At 38.3% G+C, this 15,595-nt stretch overlaps 7 protein-coding genes across 12 annotated transcripts; 5 read left to right on the top strand and 2 right to left on the bottom strand.

Annotated features, from left to right (window-relative positions):
* Window positions 1–231: 231 nt before the first annotated feature.
* LOC104713545 (uncharacterized) lies at window positions 232–2,961 on the top strand. Of its 2 annotated transcripts, none has more exons than XM_010430692.2 (11): window positions 232–579; window positions 830–1,007; window positions 1,088–1,162; window positions 1,255–1,492; window positions 1,581–1,705; window positions 1,792–1,825; window positions 1,913–1,959; window positions 2,050–2,187; window positions 2,276–2,340; window positions 2,420–2,480; window positions 2,571–2,961. In XM_010430692.2, exons 1-11 carry the CDS (start codon window positions 471–473, stop codon window positions 2,701–2,703), a joined length of 1,203 nt encoding a protein of 400 aa, XP_010428994.2. In that variant the 5' UTR covers window positions 232–470; the 3' UTR covers window positions 2,704–2,961. The 2 variants fall into 2 exon arrangements, 1 of the variants encoding a protein (XP_010428994.2); XR_015565128.1 differs by having other exon boundaries at window positions 378–579; window positions 1,792–1,835.
* A 306-nt stretch (window positions 2,962–3,267) lies between these two features.
* LOC104713544 (uncharacterized) lies at window positions 3,268–4,685 on the bottom strand. Its single transcript, XM_010430691.2, has 3 exons — window positions 4,418–4,685; window positions 4,102–4,327; window positions 3,268–4,006 (listed from the first exon to the last, which is right to left on the bottom strand). The coding sequence occupies exons 1-3, from the start codon at window positions 4,622–4,624 to the stop codon at window positions 3,387–3,389; spliced, it is 1,053 nt and encodes a 350-aa protein (XP_010428993.1). The 5' UTR covers window positions 4,625–4,685; the 3' UTR covers window positions 3,268–3,386.
* Window positions 4,686–5,533: 848 nt separating this feature from the next.
* LOC147939240 (heat stress transcription factor A-4a-like) lies at window positions 5,534–5,938 on the top strand. Its single transcript, XM_087465917.1, has one exon. It carries the CDS (start codon window positions 5,534–5,536, stop codon window positions 5,936–5,938), a length of 405 nt encoding a protein of 134 aa, XP_087322043.1.
* Window positions 5,939–6,259: 321 nt separating this feature from the next.
* On the top strand, window positions 6,260–7,000 carry LOC104713542 (uncharacterized). The gene has a single exon (XM_010430690.3). It carries the CDS (start codon window positions 6,269–6,271, stop codon window positions 6,770–6,772), a length of 504 nt encoding a protein of 167 aa, XP_010428992.2. The 5' UTR covers window positions 6,260–6,268; the 3' UTR covers window positions 6,773–7,000.
* A 248-nt stretch (window positions 7,001–7,248) lies between these two features.
* LOC104713541 (uncharacterized) lies at window positions 7,249–8,495 on the top strand. Its single transcript, XM_010430689.3, has 5 exons — window positions 7,249–7,402; window positions 7,488–7,584; window positions 7,713–7,791; window positions 7,878–7,959; window positions 8,168–8,495. The coding sequence occupies exons 1-5, from the start codon at window positions 7,370–7,372 to the stop codon at window positions 8,297–8,299; spliced, it is 423 nt and encodes a 140-aa protein (XP_010428991.1). The 5' UTR covers window positions 7,249–7,369; the 3' UTR covers window positions 8,300–8,495.
* A 676-nt stretch (window positions 8,496–9,171) lies between these two features.
* On the bottom strand, window positions 9,172–10,742 carry LOC104713540 (protein CHAPERONE-LIKE PROTEIN OF POR1, chloroplastic). Its single transcript, XM_010430688.2, has 3 exons — window positions 10,038–10,742; window positions 9,566–9,932; window positions 9,172–9,481 (listed from the first exon to the last, which is right to left on the bottom strand). The coding sequence occupies exons 1-3, from the start codon at window positions 10,380–10,382 to the stop codon at window positions 9,306–9,308; spliced, it is 888 nt and encodes a 295-aa protein (XP_010428990.1). The 5' UTR covers window positions 10,383–10,742; the 3' UTR covers window positions 9,172–9,305.
* Window positions 10,743–12,249: 1,507 nt separating this feature from the next.
* LOC104713539 (V-type proton ATPase subunit B2) lies at window positions 12,250–15,404 on the top strand. 5 transcript variants are annotated; one of them, XM_010430687.3, is made up of 12 exons: window positions 12,250–12,543; window positions 12,650–12,709; window positions 12,786–12,841; window positions 12,955–13,113; window positions 13,206–13,526; window positions 13,673–13,801; window positions 13,895–14,032; window positions 14,107–14,257; window positions 14,375–14,457; window positions 14,544–14,591; window positions 14,666–14,803; window positions 14,937–15,404. In XM_010430687.3, exons 2-12 carry the CDS (start codon window positions 12,661–12,663, stop codon window positions 15,120–15,122), a joined length of 1,458 nt encoding a protein of 485 aa, XP_010428989.1. In that variant the 5' UTR covers window positions 12,250–12,543; window positions 12,650–12,660; the 3' UTR covers window positions 15,123–15,404. The 5 variants fall into 5 exon arrangements, with proteins under 5 accessions (XP_010428989.1, XP_087320017.1, XP_010428988.1 ...); XM_087463891.1 differs by having other exon boundaries at window positions 12,305–12,543; window positions 13,679–13,801; XM_010430686.3 differs by having other exon boundaries at window positions 12,496–12,709; window positions 13,679–13,801.
* Window positions 15,405–15,595: the final 191 nt, after the last annotated feature.

Genomic DNA, 15,595 nt, shown 5'->3' with positions numbered 1-15,595 from the left:
ATACTTTACAAATACTGTAGTATCAATCAATAATAATAATAATAATAATACGTCAATATTTTGGTTAATAATATGAAATTTATAATGAGCACTAAGCATCTTATATTGGGCCATCTCACTGAAGAGCCCAACTGATTATGACACGTGGCTAGCTATTATTGGATGTTAGTAGCAATCGTGGTTGGACCACGCAGAGTCTTGTATACATCTGATCTGAATTCGTTAGGAGACAAAAAATGCCGTGCCGACACAATCGTCACGCAAAATTAAATTAGTCGGTTTACCCAACGTGATTTTAAATTTTATTTTGCGAACCGGCCAAACCCTGAAACGACGCCGCTTTAGCGTTTCGGCGGGCAACGGAATCAGTCTCCCGCTCAGAGGAAGAGAGATGTAGTTTTTTTTTTTTTTTTTTGTGTGTGTGTCTGCTTCGCCGCGATTGGAATTCGAGGAAAAATAAAAAAAAAATAATGGGAAGCCACCACCAAGAGGATCTTGATCTGCTTCTTTCTCTTGACGACGATAGGGTTCTCGAAACTCCTCCGGGTTCTCCTTCTTCTGCTGCCGCTGCTGCCCCCGGTGACCTTCTTCTCTCTCTTCACATTTTTCTAGATTCCCCATTTTTAGGGTTTTGTTTCGCGAAGATTCCGATTTGTATATCTGATTCGATCAAATTAATTGCATAGTTAGAGAAACTTATGATTGGAATATTTTAATTATCTGGGTTTCCACCACATTCGCTTTAACCATGATTAAAGTTTGATGCTTGTTTTTTCTTCTTCTTCTAATTGTTGTTGTTGTACTTGAACGCAATGGCATGTTTGTGCAGGCTATCTCACGGATGATGAATCCCCAAAACGTAGGGGTCACTCTGACTTGTCTGACTTCAAAAGTGTTGTTCAAGATTGCATTGACTACCATCCTAAACCAAAAAACACTAAACCCAAAGTCTCTTCTAACAACTCCATTGCCAACGACATTGACAAGTTTTCTGGCTTGCGTATTAGGTCAATACTTAACCAATCTTGCGTATTAGGTCAATACTTAACCATTGTTGAATTAGCCAATCTATTTTGATATCTTGTAGGAATCAATTACTTAGCCCTGCTGAGATCAGTGATCACTTTTCAGATATTCGTTTCGTCAGGTTACCAACAATAAAGTAAGCTACACTTTCTCTAGATAGATGAGCACTACTAACTAACTTTTTGGATAGCAGAGGAGTTTTCACTGAAACAAGTTTCTTCTCTACAGGAACTTACTTATGGGTGACAAACTCTCTGGCTGCTGGGCGACAGTTGGAGTGCTAACAGAGAAAGGACAACCCAAAAAAAGCTCCATTGGTCAGCCTTATGGCATTTGGAAGATCGGTAGCTTAACTGATAACACTGTCTCCTTGTTCTTGTTCGGTGATGCTTTCAAAAACAATCAGACAGAAAAAGCAGGAACGGTTTTCGGTCTCTTTAATTGCTCTGTTCGCAAGGACAAAGTGGTAAGCATATAACATTAGCTTATGCATGTGAGTGGCTTTAACTAGATCTCCTTGATAAAAAAAAAAAAGAATTTGTGTTTGTGGGCAGGGATGTGAGTTCTCATTGAGTGTAAACTCAGCTAAACAAATGGTAAAACTGGGAGTTTCGGCTGATTATGGAGTCTGCACAGCCAAGCGGAAAGATGGAACAACTTGTACATCTGTTGTAAACAAGTAAGTTACTTTAGCCATGCATCATCTCACGGGTGTGTGTATTGTTTCTGAATGTTGTTGAGTTACAACTTTGAATTTGGTTTCAGACGCCAAGGAGCATTCTGCAAGATTCATAAACTGGTACATTTTGGTAATACCTTTGTCTTGTTTTCTGATGCGTCTATGCAATGAACCATGTTTTTCACTAACTACCAAATTTTTGCACAGAATGCATCGGACAAATTTGCTACAATGAGAACTGAGCTCAAAGGAGGGTATGTTACTTGTACCTAGTTGTTAATTCGTAGATTGGTCATACCACGAGTTGGAATATTTCACAATTCGTGGGAGTTTGTCTATTTCAGGAACATGAGAACAGCTTTCAGAGATCCAAAATCGCAAGGGATTTACACAGTTGAGCCACCAGCAGATAGAACCGGAAACAAAAAGGCCACTCACCCTGTCCGAGTATTAACAGTGGAAGGTCTCCGAAAGGCTCTAAGGTTGGAAACTCTCAACAAGTGTTTTACTTTTGACATAACGAACAGAATTCGATTTTCAGATTCTTAAAACCAACAAATGATTACGCAGTGGCGCGGATAAAGTGACCCCTAACGTACACTCACAAGGAATACGTTTCCTGAATGAGATGGCCAGTATGTTTCTTCCTTCTCATTTTGACACAATACAAATTAAAGCTTATAAGGTAAAATGTGACTGATCTTGGACTTACAGGACAAACAGCTTCAAAGAACGTAAACAAGAAATCTGAAGTGAGTACTTCTACAGAGAAGAGGTACCATCTTCCTGAGTTGTTATTTTTTTTTGAGTTGTGTTAATGTAAAAATGTTATCTCAAAGGAGATGTTCTGGAATTTCCTCTTCAGGAAAGGATCGACAAAAGAAACACAAGTAAAGGGTGAGCCTAAGAGAAAGAAAATCGAGCACAGGAGGGAAAAGCCTGAGATTTCGACCGGAAAAATGATGGTCCTAGATTTCTGCAGCTCTGACGAAGAATGACTCCTCAACAGACATACATTGTCAGAAAAGGTACTCAGGTCTTCAACTTTGGACCAAACTCTGCCTTTATATGAAACCATAGACTTTGACCTTGAACCGAACAATATCCCAGTTTTGTATTTAAGCCGAATGTAGAGCATCTCGTGTTGAGATAGATATTTGTGGTTCTCAAAATTAGTCTTGAAACCGGTAAAACAAATACCACTCATGCAAAAATATTCCATTTTACAAAATATATAGATTTTCACATTTGTTTAACGCATCGAGCAGTACCACGTATATGTTTATTGACATTGCTGAGGACCTTATAACTCAATATTGGCATTCTTGTTGGAACTATGTCTCAGAAAATGGCTGGAACTGCAACTGTTTTATCCTCTAATCATCTGAATAGTAGTGTTATTGGAACTGCATTCCTTGCAGGCATAACTAAACTGGACTTTACCAAAAAAATAAACTCTCCCATTAAAAAAATTACAGACACTTGTTTGGTAAGATTTATTTAATTGAGATACATGCCTAGCTATATCAAACTACCTATGGTTATAAGTAAAATTAAAGTAATTGGAGGAAGAGATAAGCAATGAACAAAACAAACCAGTAACAAAACAAGGGTTATCCAAGTAGAATCTAGTTATCAAATCAACAAAAAAAAAACTGCAAGAAAGGGTAGAAACAATTAATTAATTACGATTGAGATACGTGAGAGGGAGGGAGGCGAGATAGTCGAAGTTGTCCTCCTCCCATTGCTGGATCCCTTCCTCCACCAACTCCACCGTTACACGTGAGAGCTCTTCTGCAGCAATCTCAGCCTCCACTGCCATTCTCTGCACTTGCTCCCTCAGCTCGGCAAATCCTTCAACGTCATCTCCTCTTATCACCCTTCTGTTTGTTTGGTCGATAAGGTAAGTCTCGTGGGCCTTGGCTGCTTTGATAGTTTCTTCGATGGCAAGGTAGGTCTCACGGACTTGGTCGCCCATAGATTTGATACCTTTGTTAAGATCTTGTCGTGAAGCTTTGACATTCTCGTCGACTTTAGACCTCATCTCATCTCGGAGCTCTTGCCATACCTCGTCAACACTGAGGCGCATGTTTTCTCTCAGAGTTCCAAGTTGTGCGCATATCATACCATCCAATTTCGTCATGGTCTTCTTCCCATCTTTGCTCAACTCATCAAGAAACTCTCCCCACTCTTTTCTTTGAGTTTCAAGACTTGAATGGATCATATTCTCCATATATGTCATCATCTTCTTCCCATCTTCCACTAACTCATTCATCTTCTCCACTTGATTGCTCACGTCACCTTCATTTCAAAATTAAACAGAGACGGCGGGCGTATCTTAGTTTAAAGAAACATATAATTATAGAGACAATAGCTAGATCGGTTTAAATAATTACCGGGAGTCTTATGATCATTCTTAGATTGAGGTGAAGTAGGTGGTACGGTTTGATGAGATGTAAGGAGATACTCGACGGTGTAAATGGAGTGGATCACGAAGGAGAGGACAATGGTGAGACGCCAAAGGAAGGTGAGGTCAAAGCCTCCAGCCAATAGTTTATAATACTGAAAGGTTAAGTAAAACGTAGAGCGGTCCAATATAAACAGCCAGATTCCTCCAATACCCTAATCAAACAGATCAACACGTCAAGTTAGGCTCTTGTGTTTCCCCATACAGTTAAGAACTGAGAAGAGATTTATTATATATATACTTACAGATGATCCAACTGAATAGAGATTACGGCAAAGGAAGAAGAAGGGTATTCCATAAAGAGTAGTAAAGAGAATGATTGGGATGGTAAGATCTAAGAGGTATGTTGGGAAGATGATAAGTAGAAAGAGAAACAAGCGCTCTATCCAAAACAATACATATGGTTCTACTCTCATCTCTATTTCTTCTCGTTTAACATTATTTATTTTCATCAGATCGTCTTCAAAAATACTTTGTTCTTGCTATGTTTGTGTTGTGGGATTTTATCATATCATATTTATTTTCATCAGATCGTCTTCAAATACAAGAAAGAATTCAAGCTGGAACTAAATTTTCTAAGAACCCCACCTATTTCTTTAAAATCCTATAAACTTGGGATTTTATTAGGATTTAGGTTTTTTTTTGGATAATTATTATATACAAAAGAAAATATCCAAAACAAACCAGTTATTATTTTTGCGGGTATCAAGATGAAGAAAAGAATATTCGAAGTAACTGGTTGGTCACAAGATGCCTTGAAGAAGGGGTTTCCCCTGAAACTAGTCGACCATGGAGCTCAGAAATGTGAAGCTTTTTTGAGTAGAAGAGCTCGCCTCTTCTCATATCAATATATCCCCTAGATTCTCCTCCAGGACAGGCTTGAGCCAATCTGCTTTGATTTTCAGGGACTCTTCTTAACAGTAATGGCTACCATTTCCACCAGGCTGAGAATGCTTAATTTAGAGTTCAAAAAACCACCGAGGTCGAGGTAGTAGTAGGATGTTGTGTGTGTGGCAAGTGATTTCAGTTTGGAAGCGGACGCAATGTCACCGTGATGCTGGAGGTGGAGGATGTGCTGCAGAGTTTGGTCGAGACACCATCTCTAATCTTTTAGATGAGGATCATATCTAAACCTCGGATGCTTCATTTAAGCAACTTAATATATTTTATCTTTAAATGAACTCAACAAAATGGAAATAAAATAGGAAAAAGGAAAGTTTGTAACGTTTAATCCTGGCCGCTGAAATATTAGATGAGGATCATAATCTAAACCGTCAATTGATATTATAGCTCATCTATAAATAATAATGCGACCCCTCTCGTCTGGAAACCTAGAAATCAATTTTTGGTGACTTGAAGGGATGGTTCACAAATTTCCAAGGGGATTGTCTCCGTTCTACGTCAGAATATATCAGGTTGTTGATGATCCTACAACAGATTCAATCATCTCGTGGAGCAAAAGCTACGACAGTTTCATCGTCTGGAACGTGAGAGAGTTTCGCAGAAAGATTATGCCGACATGTGTTGAATTTGGTAGAAGCTTCTCATGGTTTCTCTCCAAGCTTCGTTCTTATGGCTTTAACAGAGTTACAGGGCCTGGTCAGTTGGAGTTTGGACACGAGTATTTTGTCGCAGATCAACCGGGGCTTTTGAAGTATATGATGAACGAAGCTTTGACCGCTAAACGTAATGCAAAGATCGCTAAAGCCAAAGCCAGGAGAGATCGAGTTCAAGTTGAGGGTCTCTTGAAACACTTGCAAATTTAATCATCGTAATAACTTCTTGTATAAGTTTACTTTAGTAGTAATGAATAAATCATGCTTTGTATTATATATAACCGCTTTTTCTTTAATGTTTTGATCTATTATGTATATTCGGATCTCCTGGGGCATGTATGTAAGCCCTTTATCTTTTGTATGCTAGTCTTTGATCTTACTCTCTTCTTTTTATTAGTCTTCCACATACAGAAACGTAAGACTCCAGATAGAACGGAGACTGACTTGGTCAATTTCGGCAACCTTTCTCTGTCTCTCTAATATGAAGGCCTTTAAAAGAAAAAAACAAATGGGCCAAAATAGGCCCAAGATGGGTTTTTAATGAAAGAAGAAGAGATAAACCCTAAGTTTCTTCTCTCTGTCATGTTTGGTCTCTGGTGTCGGCTTCGTTTCTGGAAGGAAAAATCTCCGATTAACACGATGGCGACGCGGCTCAAGGAGATAGTGAAGAAGTACGGAAAAGTGGCGCTAGGAGTTCATTTCTCGGTGTCGGGAGTCTCAATTAGTGGGTTTTACATAGCGATCAAGAACAACGTCGATGTCGAATCGCTCTTGGACAAGTACCAAATCCCTTGGTTCTCTTCCTCCTCCAACAAGGAAAACCCTAACCACCCTAGCCTCGATTTGAACCCGGAAGAGCAAGGCTTGGTGGTCACGCCCGACAACAAGACCAGACAGCTTGCCAAATCTGCTGGTGGAGCTCTAGCGCTGGCGGTTTTGTGCAATAAGGCTCTGTTTCCGATCAGAGTCCCGATCACCATGGCGTTGACTCCTCCAATCGCTAGATTCCTCAGGCAGAGAAAGATCCTCAAATCCGGCCAATGACTCTTCTCTCTCTCTCTCTATTACATTTTGGGGTCTATCTGTCTTTTCACCACCTGTATCGGTTCCATGCCTTTTCTTTTTTTTTTGTTTGTTGAAAAATTTCGAATGTAATGATGCTTCTGCTGATAGAGGAAGAGAATGAGAAAATTGTGGTAGAGGAGGTTATAGTATTGTTTGATCATCTCTTTTGCTTATTATTAATAAGGTTTGAATCCAGAATTGCCAATATTCAAGTGGGCTTTTTTTACATCATACCATGCTTCTTCTTCTTCACACTAGAATATAACAAAAATGAAAGCAACTTCTCATAGATAGATTGAACTCCTTGACGATGATAAAACAAAAAAAAGAAGTATACTTGTTTGATAAATTGGGAAATTTAGTGGGTGTCCTTATAAAGAAAATAAGGAATTCGGGGATCAGTTTGGAAAAATTTTCATCAGAAAGCCCAATAGTTATGGATAATAAAGCCCGGCCCATAAAACATGACTCTCTTCTTGACTGTTTTCGGAATCTCAAGTGATCGAATCGATCGATCGTCGGAACTTTTTTGTCGCAGTTTCGAGATTCGGAGGAGAGATCTGCAAAGGAGAGAAGATGATTGTTTGCGTCGCCGTCGTCGGCCACCAGGTGACTTTTACATTCTGATTTCTGATTTTTTTTGTTCATGTGGATCTTCCTGTGTCTGTCTGACTTGTGGATCCAAAAACAACAGAACAATCCGCTTTACATACAGAGCTTCACGGATGCTGACGATGCCCTCAAGCTCCACCACATCGTTCATTGCTCCCTCGATGTCATCGAAGAGCGAGGTCCTTTTCTCCAATCCTATCTTTATTTTTCCAAATTCTGGAGGCTTTCGGAGTTTTTGCCCCTTTTGTTTTTGCTCTGCATTTGTTCATCTTACAGATCACACAACTTGGTTCTGTTGTTTCTTCAGTGAATAATCCGAAAAAGTCTGGTACGACTCTGAACGAGGCTTTTCTTGGCCTGCTCTATCCTACTGTGAACTACAAAGTGTATGCACGAGACATTCCCACTGTCTCTATGATGAATTTGTCTTGTTTAGAATAACTCCTTTTAACGGGTTCTTCTTCTCCTGCAGCTATGGTTACTTGACTAATACCAAAGTTAAGTTTATTTTGGTCACTACTGATTTGGATGTTAGAGACACCGATGTGAGAAGTGTAAGTATCCCTCCTCATCTGCTCCATAATTTTGCATTTAAACCAAGGTCTTTCCCATCACATTGCATGCCTTCACTTACTAGTTCCTTAGCTAAGCCAAAAACTCCGATAGTAACAGTTTGTTATTCTACTTTTGTTTGTTAGTTCTTTCTTAGCAACCAATCTATGAACAAGTGTTTCATTCTGTGTTTTTTTTTTGTTCTCTCAGTTCTTCAGGAAGTTTCATGCTGCCTACGTGGATGCAGTCTCGAACCCCTTCCATGTCCCTGGCAAAAAGATAACCTCAAGAACCTTTGCACAAACTGTAAGCAACATCGTTGGATCGTACGGTTTGAACTGACCCTCTCATTAGTTGCTTTTTGTACCTCAAACCTGTGTTTTATGGAACATTCAGGAAATATCATCTCTTTATCATCATATGTTGTTAATATCAACACTGAAATTGCTGTAAGATGCCTTGTTGGTTCACATGTTAGTATTGTTACCTTGCTGAGCTGATGTACTTTGCCGAATAATTATGTAGTTTCCAACGCCAATCAGTTCACCACGTTTTCTTATCATCAACTATAATGATACCACATATGGTGCAAAAATTCAACAACTTGCTTGATGATGCTCAAGTGTCCGGATACATACAGTGCTGCTGGTTTTATTTATTTGTTGGAAAACAACCTTAATTTTCGTATCTCTCTATTTAAAACGCACAAGGCAGATGACAATTGTGTAGCCCAATCGCTTTACTCGGTTTGACTTCTCGGGTGTTGGTTTATGTGGGTTTGGTGAGAGAGTAAGAGGACATAAGAAGAGAATGTATTATATACACAACTTGGATGTTAAATGGAATTCAGGGAATTGCAAAGCGGCTGGTGAAAACTGTGCTACAAGAAGCAGCAAAAGAAGCGAGAGATGAGATGCTCTGATCTGAAGTAGATTGACCAAGGGGTCTACTGCCACTTCCAAGAGCCGAGTTAGAGGGCCTTGCATCATGCCAACAGAAACTACCCTTGGCTCCTGAGTCAATTATCCCGAGTCCATATTCATTCTAAAATCCGTAACTAGTCTATATGCTAGTTTTGTTTGTTAACTGTGTTAGTAGGCGTCAACTGGAAAAATAATGATGACAAGCGTAATTATTCTTGTTTTTTGTCGACGCCCTTTGACCTTTGATTTGGTTTACGCAACAGAAACTTGAAAAATCCAAGGAATCGAATATGAGCATGAAGAGTGATTGATGTCTAGGAGTTGTTTACTTTGAGTGTTCTGTACAAAATGAATATAAACAGAGAGTACATATACCAGGCGTGACAAGGTTGAGCCAATTTTGCAGAAGGCCAATGTACAAAGTTCTACCTTAAGCATAGAGAGACCAAGAACTGAGAGAAGACTATGAATTCACTCACCACTGCAGCTGGAGAATGGAGACCAAGGAACGGGACCACATCAACGTGGAGCCAGGTCTCTACGGCTGATCCCACCACTGCACCAGCCACTAATCCTCCTGCTGTTAACGCAGCTGCTTTTCCTGTACAACCAACACAGATAACAACAACATCAGAGGTGCTCTCTCGCTTATGGTGAAGAAGATTGGAAGTTTATCAATCATTACCTAGCTTGACCTTCTTTTTGGTCATGAAGTATAGGGAAGCTCCAAAGCTACTGGCCAGAATAAGTCCGGGAACATCGGCACCGGCATAAGGCATCCCAGAAGACTCCAAGGAACTACCGTTAACGTAAGTCAAAACCATCATGGCTCCATAGACTCCAGCTTGTATACCAAGATCGCTAGTGGATGATGGCAAATCAACAGAGACAGGGGGATTCTTAATCCACTGAGACACGGTGGTACCTGTTGTTCCCAGAGGGTTACTACTAGTAGATTTAACATCAGCGTAGCGTATGTTGTTGCTCACAACTTTTCCTGCTCGGCGTTGGTTAAGGCTCTGCATCAGCAACATATCATATGCAGCCTCAGCCTGAGAAACAAAAATTAGATTCGAATTAGCGAATTGGTTTGAAACAAAAAGCTGAAATTGAGAAAATTCTTCAACAAATTGGATTCGATTTGAAAAGAGTGTCACCTGGGAGATGGCGTTGGGGTCATCCTTACGAGAAGCAAGGATCGATTTCTTGGCGCGAAGTATTTCGTCGAAGGAAGCTCCTTCAGAGACACCGAGAACCTTAAGAGCCGTCTCTACAGACATATCGAACGGAGGAGGAGAATCGTCGGCGCGAGAACTAGCTCTAGGAGCAGCGCATCGCCGCCGTGGAGCAGGTAGGAGAATCGCGGTGGAGCGCCACAGCTGAGTCTTACCGGAAGGAAATTGGAGTTTGGTAGGGAGATATAGCGGATGGAGAAGAGGAACATCGGAGGAGACTGAGTTAAGGCGGTTGGGTCGGGCGGCGGAGAGAGCTGCGGTTGCCATTTCTTTCTTCTTCTCTATCGAAGAAAAGAAAAAGAAAAAAACAAACTTGAGAGGTAAATAAACACACTAGTACTATCCGATTTGAGGGATTTAATTATGATCTTTCTGTTTACACCGTTTGATTGAGTCTAAGTTTGTACGGCTCGTACTATAGCCGTCAGATTGGAACGGCGGACGGTAGATAGATAGACCTTTTACTAACGATTTTTTTTTTCTTTTTTCTTTTTTGAACAAACCTTTACTAACGATTATCTTTTGCGTCAAACACATAATTTGGCTCCTTTACACAAATAGAAGCGTGGAAGCAAAAGAATTCATCAATTTTTTTTGTACTTACCTAATTATTTCATGCTTGGTTTTGAATCTTTGATATTTATGTCTGTATAACAACTTTTTTTTTTTTTTTTGCATGTAATTTATTTGTGGTCCATGTCTTTCTTGTTTCTATTATTGCTTGTGAGAGAAATATAATGTTAATTCATACTATATGAGTAATATAGAAAAATGAAATATTTGGGTTCATCTCCTCTTTTTACAACTAATAAAAGGGGAAAAAAATATATAAAAAATTTAGTATTATGTTTCTCCCTCTATTTTTAATTAGAGTTTGCATTTGGCAATTAAACGAAAGTTTATGTCGGTTTGGGTTGACAAAAGAGAATTAGAGTTTAGATTTACAATTTAAAAAATTACATATTGGTTTAGATTGACAAATGAAAATTAGTGTTTAAATTTTACAATTAAATGGAGTTATATATTGGTTTTGGTTTAGATTTTATAAGTAAACAAGATTATGTGTGGGTTTAGATTTATTTAAGTTAATCTTTTCTATTTTTTGTTAATGATTTTTAAAATAACTATTAATATTTATTTTATTTTATATAATATGACATTATTTGATTGGTTTAAATAAGAGAGGTGGATGAAGGGGTGAACTCAAGTATGGTTTCCATATAAGAAAATTCTGCATACAATTAAGAAAAATGAATGCTAACATATTTTAGGGTATAAAAACAATAATACAAAATATGGTGTATGATGTCTATGTTTGTGGCCATGGCATTACCCACACATCTCTTTACAATACACCCACAAGTTCAAAAACCATAGCGAAACAAAAGAAGCAAGATTGTGAGGCAGTAAAGATGGGGTGGGCTGAAGCCAATATAAATAATACAAGGTCCCTTGCGCGGCGAAGAGACTGTGATTCCAGCTGATTTCGTAAAGTTAAGTTAATCATAAGGAGCTAAGGGCATTTTATAGGGGAACATTTTGGGTGTTCTTAAAGTAAAAATATTATGGAAAATAATGTAAGATCATTAGTTAAGATCTTTTTGTTAAGAAGTTAGTTATTGGGAGAACATGTTTAAGATCATAAGATTTAATAATATAATATATTTAAATATATTATAATTATAAAATTTTATAAAATAACATTTAAATTGCAAACTTATAAAATTTTTACTAAAATTCAAAATACAAAACCAAATTTTTATGAAACAAAAAAATATTGTAAATAAAATTAAAAAAAAACCAAACAAACATACTACTTAATTAATTAAACACATAAATATTTTATTTAATTAAACCATAAACATATTACTTAATTAATTAAACACACAAACATTTTATTTTTTTTTCTTTGCAAAAAATCTCGACCATAAACCACAACCAATAAGAACTGAGCTTAAATCAGTTCTCATTCAAGATCAAAAAAATTATTCTTAGGCTACTATTCATTATTTTTCTAATTTTTTTGGGCTTAGAACACTCTTGGTGTTCTTCCAATAAAGATGGCCTAATGGAACCACCGAACCACAACCCAATGAAAATATAGTAAAGAAAGCCATCAAAAACATATCAAATTGCATCAAGATTTAAAATTTTCATTAAAACATTGCTTCAATTTTTTTTTTCCGGACGTTGAAAAACTCAGCTTTTTTGGTTGAACAAAAAATACTCCATTTAAATATTTTTTTTAATTTTAAAAAACCTTATATTTAAATATTCTTGTCAAAATAAAATAAACACAATAATAAAATTTATTGGATCGGAGAAGTGATTGATAGAGATAGATATTATATAAGTCGACGAAAGATCTCAGAAACGGCTCACTTGCCATTGGATCATCATACAAATACAATACATACATACACCACAGGTAAAAAATCTTCCAAATGAATCGATCTGTGTCTGCAATTCCCATTGGATGGGGAAACTAATAAGTACATATATTCTCATGATCGATTATTATTTGATTGGTGAAGATCAGAGAAAAATGGGTGCCGCTGAAATGGAGGAAGAAGGTGCCCTGGAGATCGGAATGGGTAAAGTAACTAATTAATAAGTAGTGTTTAAGTGTGGTGGCGATTTTTTTTTGGAATTAAATTGTTGCTTTTGCAGAGTATAGAACTGTCTCTGGTGTTGCTGGACCTCTTGTTATCCTTGAGAAAGTTAAGGTACCTTTTTTCTTTTTCTCTCTATTTTGAGAGATGACAGATACATTTTTTTTTCTTTTTCCAAATACGTTACGTTTTTTTTTTTTTTTTTTGTTGTTGTTGGATGGCGCCAGGGACCTAAATACCAAGAAATTGTTAACATTCGTCTTGGGGATGGAACTACTCGACGTGGTCAAGTTCTTGAAGTTGATGGCGAGAAAGCTGTCGTTCAGGTCTTTGAGGGAACATCTGGAATTGACAATAAGTACACCACCGTGCAATTTACAGGGGAGGTATGTTATGTTACTCTCTTGTTGCTACATAGTGTAATGAATGTTATATCGTTCCGAGTGTCACTTTTGTTTGTCGATCTCTTTTTCCATAGGTTTTAAAAACACCCGTCTCTTTGGATATGCTTGGACGCATCTTTAATGGTTCAGGGAAGCCCATTGACAATGGTCCACCTATCTTGCCTGAAGCTTACTTGGATATTTCTGGAAGTTCTATCAATCCTAGCGAGAGAACCTATCCTGAAGAGATGATTCAGACTGGGATATCTACCATTGATGTCATGAACTCCATTGCTAGAGGTCAGAAAATTCCCCTCTTTTCTGCCGCTGGTCTCCCTCACAATGAAATCGCTGCTCAGATCTGTCGTCAGGCTGGTTTGGTTAAGCGTTTAGAGAAGTCTGATAACCTCCTTGAGGTATATTGCTTTAACCCCGCAGCTGCAATATGACTATGCTGCCTTGACGGTTATAACATTGTTGCCTCTGCTGTAATTTTTTGAAGCTGTAGGTTGTGTAACGCTATTGACGTTAACGTATCAACTTTGTTTGTGAATTTTCCAAGGACCAGGAAGATGATAACTTTGCCATTGTGTTTGCGGCCATGGGTGTGAACATGGAGACTGCACAATTTTTTAAACGTGATTTTGAGGAGAATGGTTCCATGGAAAGAGTGACACTTTTCCTTAACTTGGCAAGTATCTCTCAATCAAGGTTTATATATATATATATATGCCTTGAAATATACTATCTATAACGTTTGTTTGACTTCATGTTTTATCTACAGGCAAACGACCCCACTATTGAACGTATCATCACTCCTCGTATTGCTCTCACTACAGCTGAATATCTGGCATATGAATGTGGGAAGCATGTCCTTGTTATTCTCACAGACATGAGTTCGTATGCTGATGCCCTTCGTGAGGTGACAACCGATATAGATATCCTCTTAAGAGTCTTAGTGATACAAAGGCCTAATGTAGTTGATAACTGCACTAGGTTTCTGCTGCTCGTGAAGAAGTACCCGGTAGGCGTGGGTACCCAGGTTACATGTACACTGACTTGGCCACCATATACGAGAGAGCTGGACGAATTGAGGGTAGAAAAGGTTCCATCACTCAGATTCCAATTCTAACCATGCCAAACGATGGTAATTTATTTCTTCCTAGTACAGTAGTTCTAACCCATGCCAAACGAATTTAGGGGTATTTGTACTAGTCTTTTGATGTTCCAGAATTACAAATATTCTTACTTGTTCGTCGATCAGATATCACACATCCCACACCAGATCTAACAGGATACATCACAGAAGGACAAATTTACATTGACAGGCAACTTCACAATAGACAGGTAAAAATGTATGTTGCGGACGATAAAAAATTTCTTCAAGAGAGTTGTGGGCTAAATACAGCTGGTGTTTGTGTTGTGTTCCACAGATATACCCACCGATCAATGTTCTTCCTTCTCTATCTCGGCTCATGAAGGTAATGGAAAGTCTTGTAGATCGGATTGGAAAAAGATATATCGATTTGGTTGATCAGTCTGGTGTGTTGTGCAGAGTGCCATTGGTGAGGGGATGACTCGCAGGGACCACTCTGATGTTTCTAATCAGTTGTATGCAAACTATGCAATTGGAAAGGACGTACAGGCAATGAAAGCCGTGGTTGGAGAAGAAGCACTCTCGTCCGAGGATCTGGTTTCTCTCTCTCTCTATATATATATATCTAATATCTCTTACTAATGCCATATATATTATAATGAATGAACTCAGCGTTTCTTCGTCACTCGCACTAAAAAAAATAAAAATTAATTTGGTGTGCATGCAACAGCTTTATCTGGAGTTCTTGGACAAATTTGAAAGGAAGTTTGTGGCACAAGGAGCCTATGATACACGTAACATCTTCCAGTCGCTGGACCTGGCCTGGACACTCCTCAGGATCTTCCCCCGTGAGTTGCTTCACCGCATACCGGCAAAAACTCTCGACCAGTTCTACAGCCGAGACACCACCAACTGATCATCATCCCATGCTCTTCTCCAAATTGCATCTCTTTTTGTTTTGCTCCTTTGCGCTTTGGTTTGCACCTCTCTGTCCTCTCCCAATAAAAAAGGTGACTGACCCAATCGCCGGCTATTCTTTTTTGAACATTCTTGTATCATTTTTTTTTTATCATATTTTCATAATAAAAATAAAATAAAAAACGTTGGATACTTGAGCTGTTACCCTGGCCTCGGTCATTCATGTGCCTTTATGGATGCTCCTTATGATGATGAATTAAATTACCAGTTTCACTTTCAAGTTTCAACTGACTTTTTGATTAAATTTTTCATTGACTCTGTCAACACGATTTTTGTGTAATAGGTTTTCTCCTCATATTTTTAAAATGATGTATTGGGTTTAGAGCTTGATTATACCACTCCGAACCTCTCAAAATCGGTAAATTTCAGAAGGTTATTACCGTAAGTGTTTACGGTTTTGAATTATAGCGG

This window comes from Camelina sativa, chromosome 9, assembly GCF_030686135.1.
Source record: "Camelina sativa cultivar CO46 ecotype springtype chromosome 9, ASM3068613v1".
Lineage (NCBI taxonomy): Eukaryota > Viridiplantae > Streptophyta > Magnoliopsida > Brassicales > Brassicaceae > Camelina > Camelina sativa.
Note: the sequence above shows the minus strand (reverse complement) of the source record. Positions and strands in the feature narration are given on the sequence as shown.

Bases quoted from the DNA above. Each gene is read 5' to 3' on its own strand.
- LOC104713545 (XM_010430692.2), top strand. From the start codon at position 471: ATGGGAAGCCACCACCAAGAGGATCTTGATCTGCTTCTTTCTCTTGAC. The intron at 1,163-1,254 runs GTAAGCTACACT...TCTTCTCTACAG, and splicing joins GTCAGGTTACCAACAATAAA to GAACTTACTTATGGGTGACA. The intron at 1,960-2,049 runs GTATGTTACTTG...TGTCTATTTCAG, and splicing joins AGAACTGAGCTCAAAGGAGG to GAACATGAGAACAGCTTTCA.
- LOC104713544 (XM_010430691.2), bottom strand. From the start codon at position 4,624: ATGAAAATAAATAATGTTAAACGAGAAGAAATAGAGATGAGAGTAGAA. The intron at 4,328-4,417 runs GTAAGTATATAT...CTGTTTGATTAG, and splicing joins TCTATTCAGTTGGATCATCT to GGTATTGGAGGAATCTGGCT. The intron at 4,007-4,101 runs GTAATTATTTAA...TTTGAAATGAAG, and splicing joins GAATGATCATAAGACTCCCG to GTGACGTGAGCAATCAAGTG.
- LOC147939240 (XM_087465917.1), top strand. From the start codon at position 5,534: ATGGTTCACAAATTTCCAAGGGGATTGTCTCCGTTCTACGTCAGAATA.
- LOC104713542 (XM_010430690.3), top strand. From the start codon at position 6,269: ATGAAAGAAGAAGAGATAAACCCTAAGTTTCTTCTCTCTGTCATGTTT.
- LOC104713541 (XM_010430689.3), top strand. From the start codon at position 7,370: ATGATTGTTTGCGTCGCCGTCGTCGGCCACCAG. The intron at 7,403-7,487 runs GTGACTTTTACA...CAAAAACAACAG, and splicing joins TCGCCGTCGTCGGCCACCAG to AACAATCCGCTTTACATACA. The intron at 7,960-8,167 runs GTAAGTATCCCT...TTGTTCTCTCAG, and splicing joins GAGACACCGATGTGAGAAGT to TTCTTCAGGAAGTTTCATGC.
- LOC104713540 (XM_010430688.2), bottom strand. From the start codon at position 10,382: ATGGCAACCGCAGCTCTCTCCGCCGCCCGACCCAACCGCCTTAACTCA. The intron at 9,933-10,037 runs GTGACACTCTTT...TTTGTTTCTCAG, and splicing joins ACCCCAACGCCATCTCCCAG to GCTGAGGCTGCATATGATAT. The intron at 9,482-9,565 runs GTAATGATTGAT...TTGGTTGTACAG, and splicing joins CAAAAAGAAGGTCAAGCTAG to GAAAAGCAGCTGCGTTAACA.
- LOC104713539 (XM_019229517.2), top strand. From the start codon at position 12,592: ATGGGGAAACTAATAAGTACATATATTCTCATGATCGATTATTATTTG. The intron at 12,710-12,785 runs GTAAAGTAACTA...TTGCTTTTGCAG, and splicing joins TGCCCTGGAGATCGGAATGG to AGTATAGAACTGTCTCTGGT. The intron at 13,114-13,205 runs GTATGTTATGTT...CTTTTTCCATAG, and splicing joins CCGTGCAATTTACAGGGGAG to GTTTTAAAAACACCCGTCTC.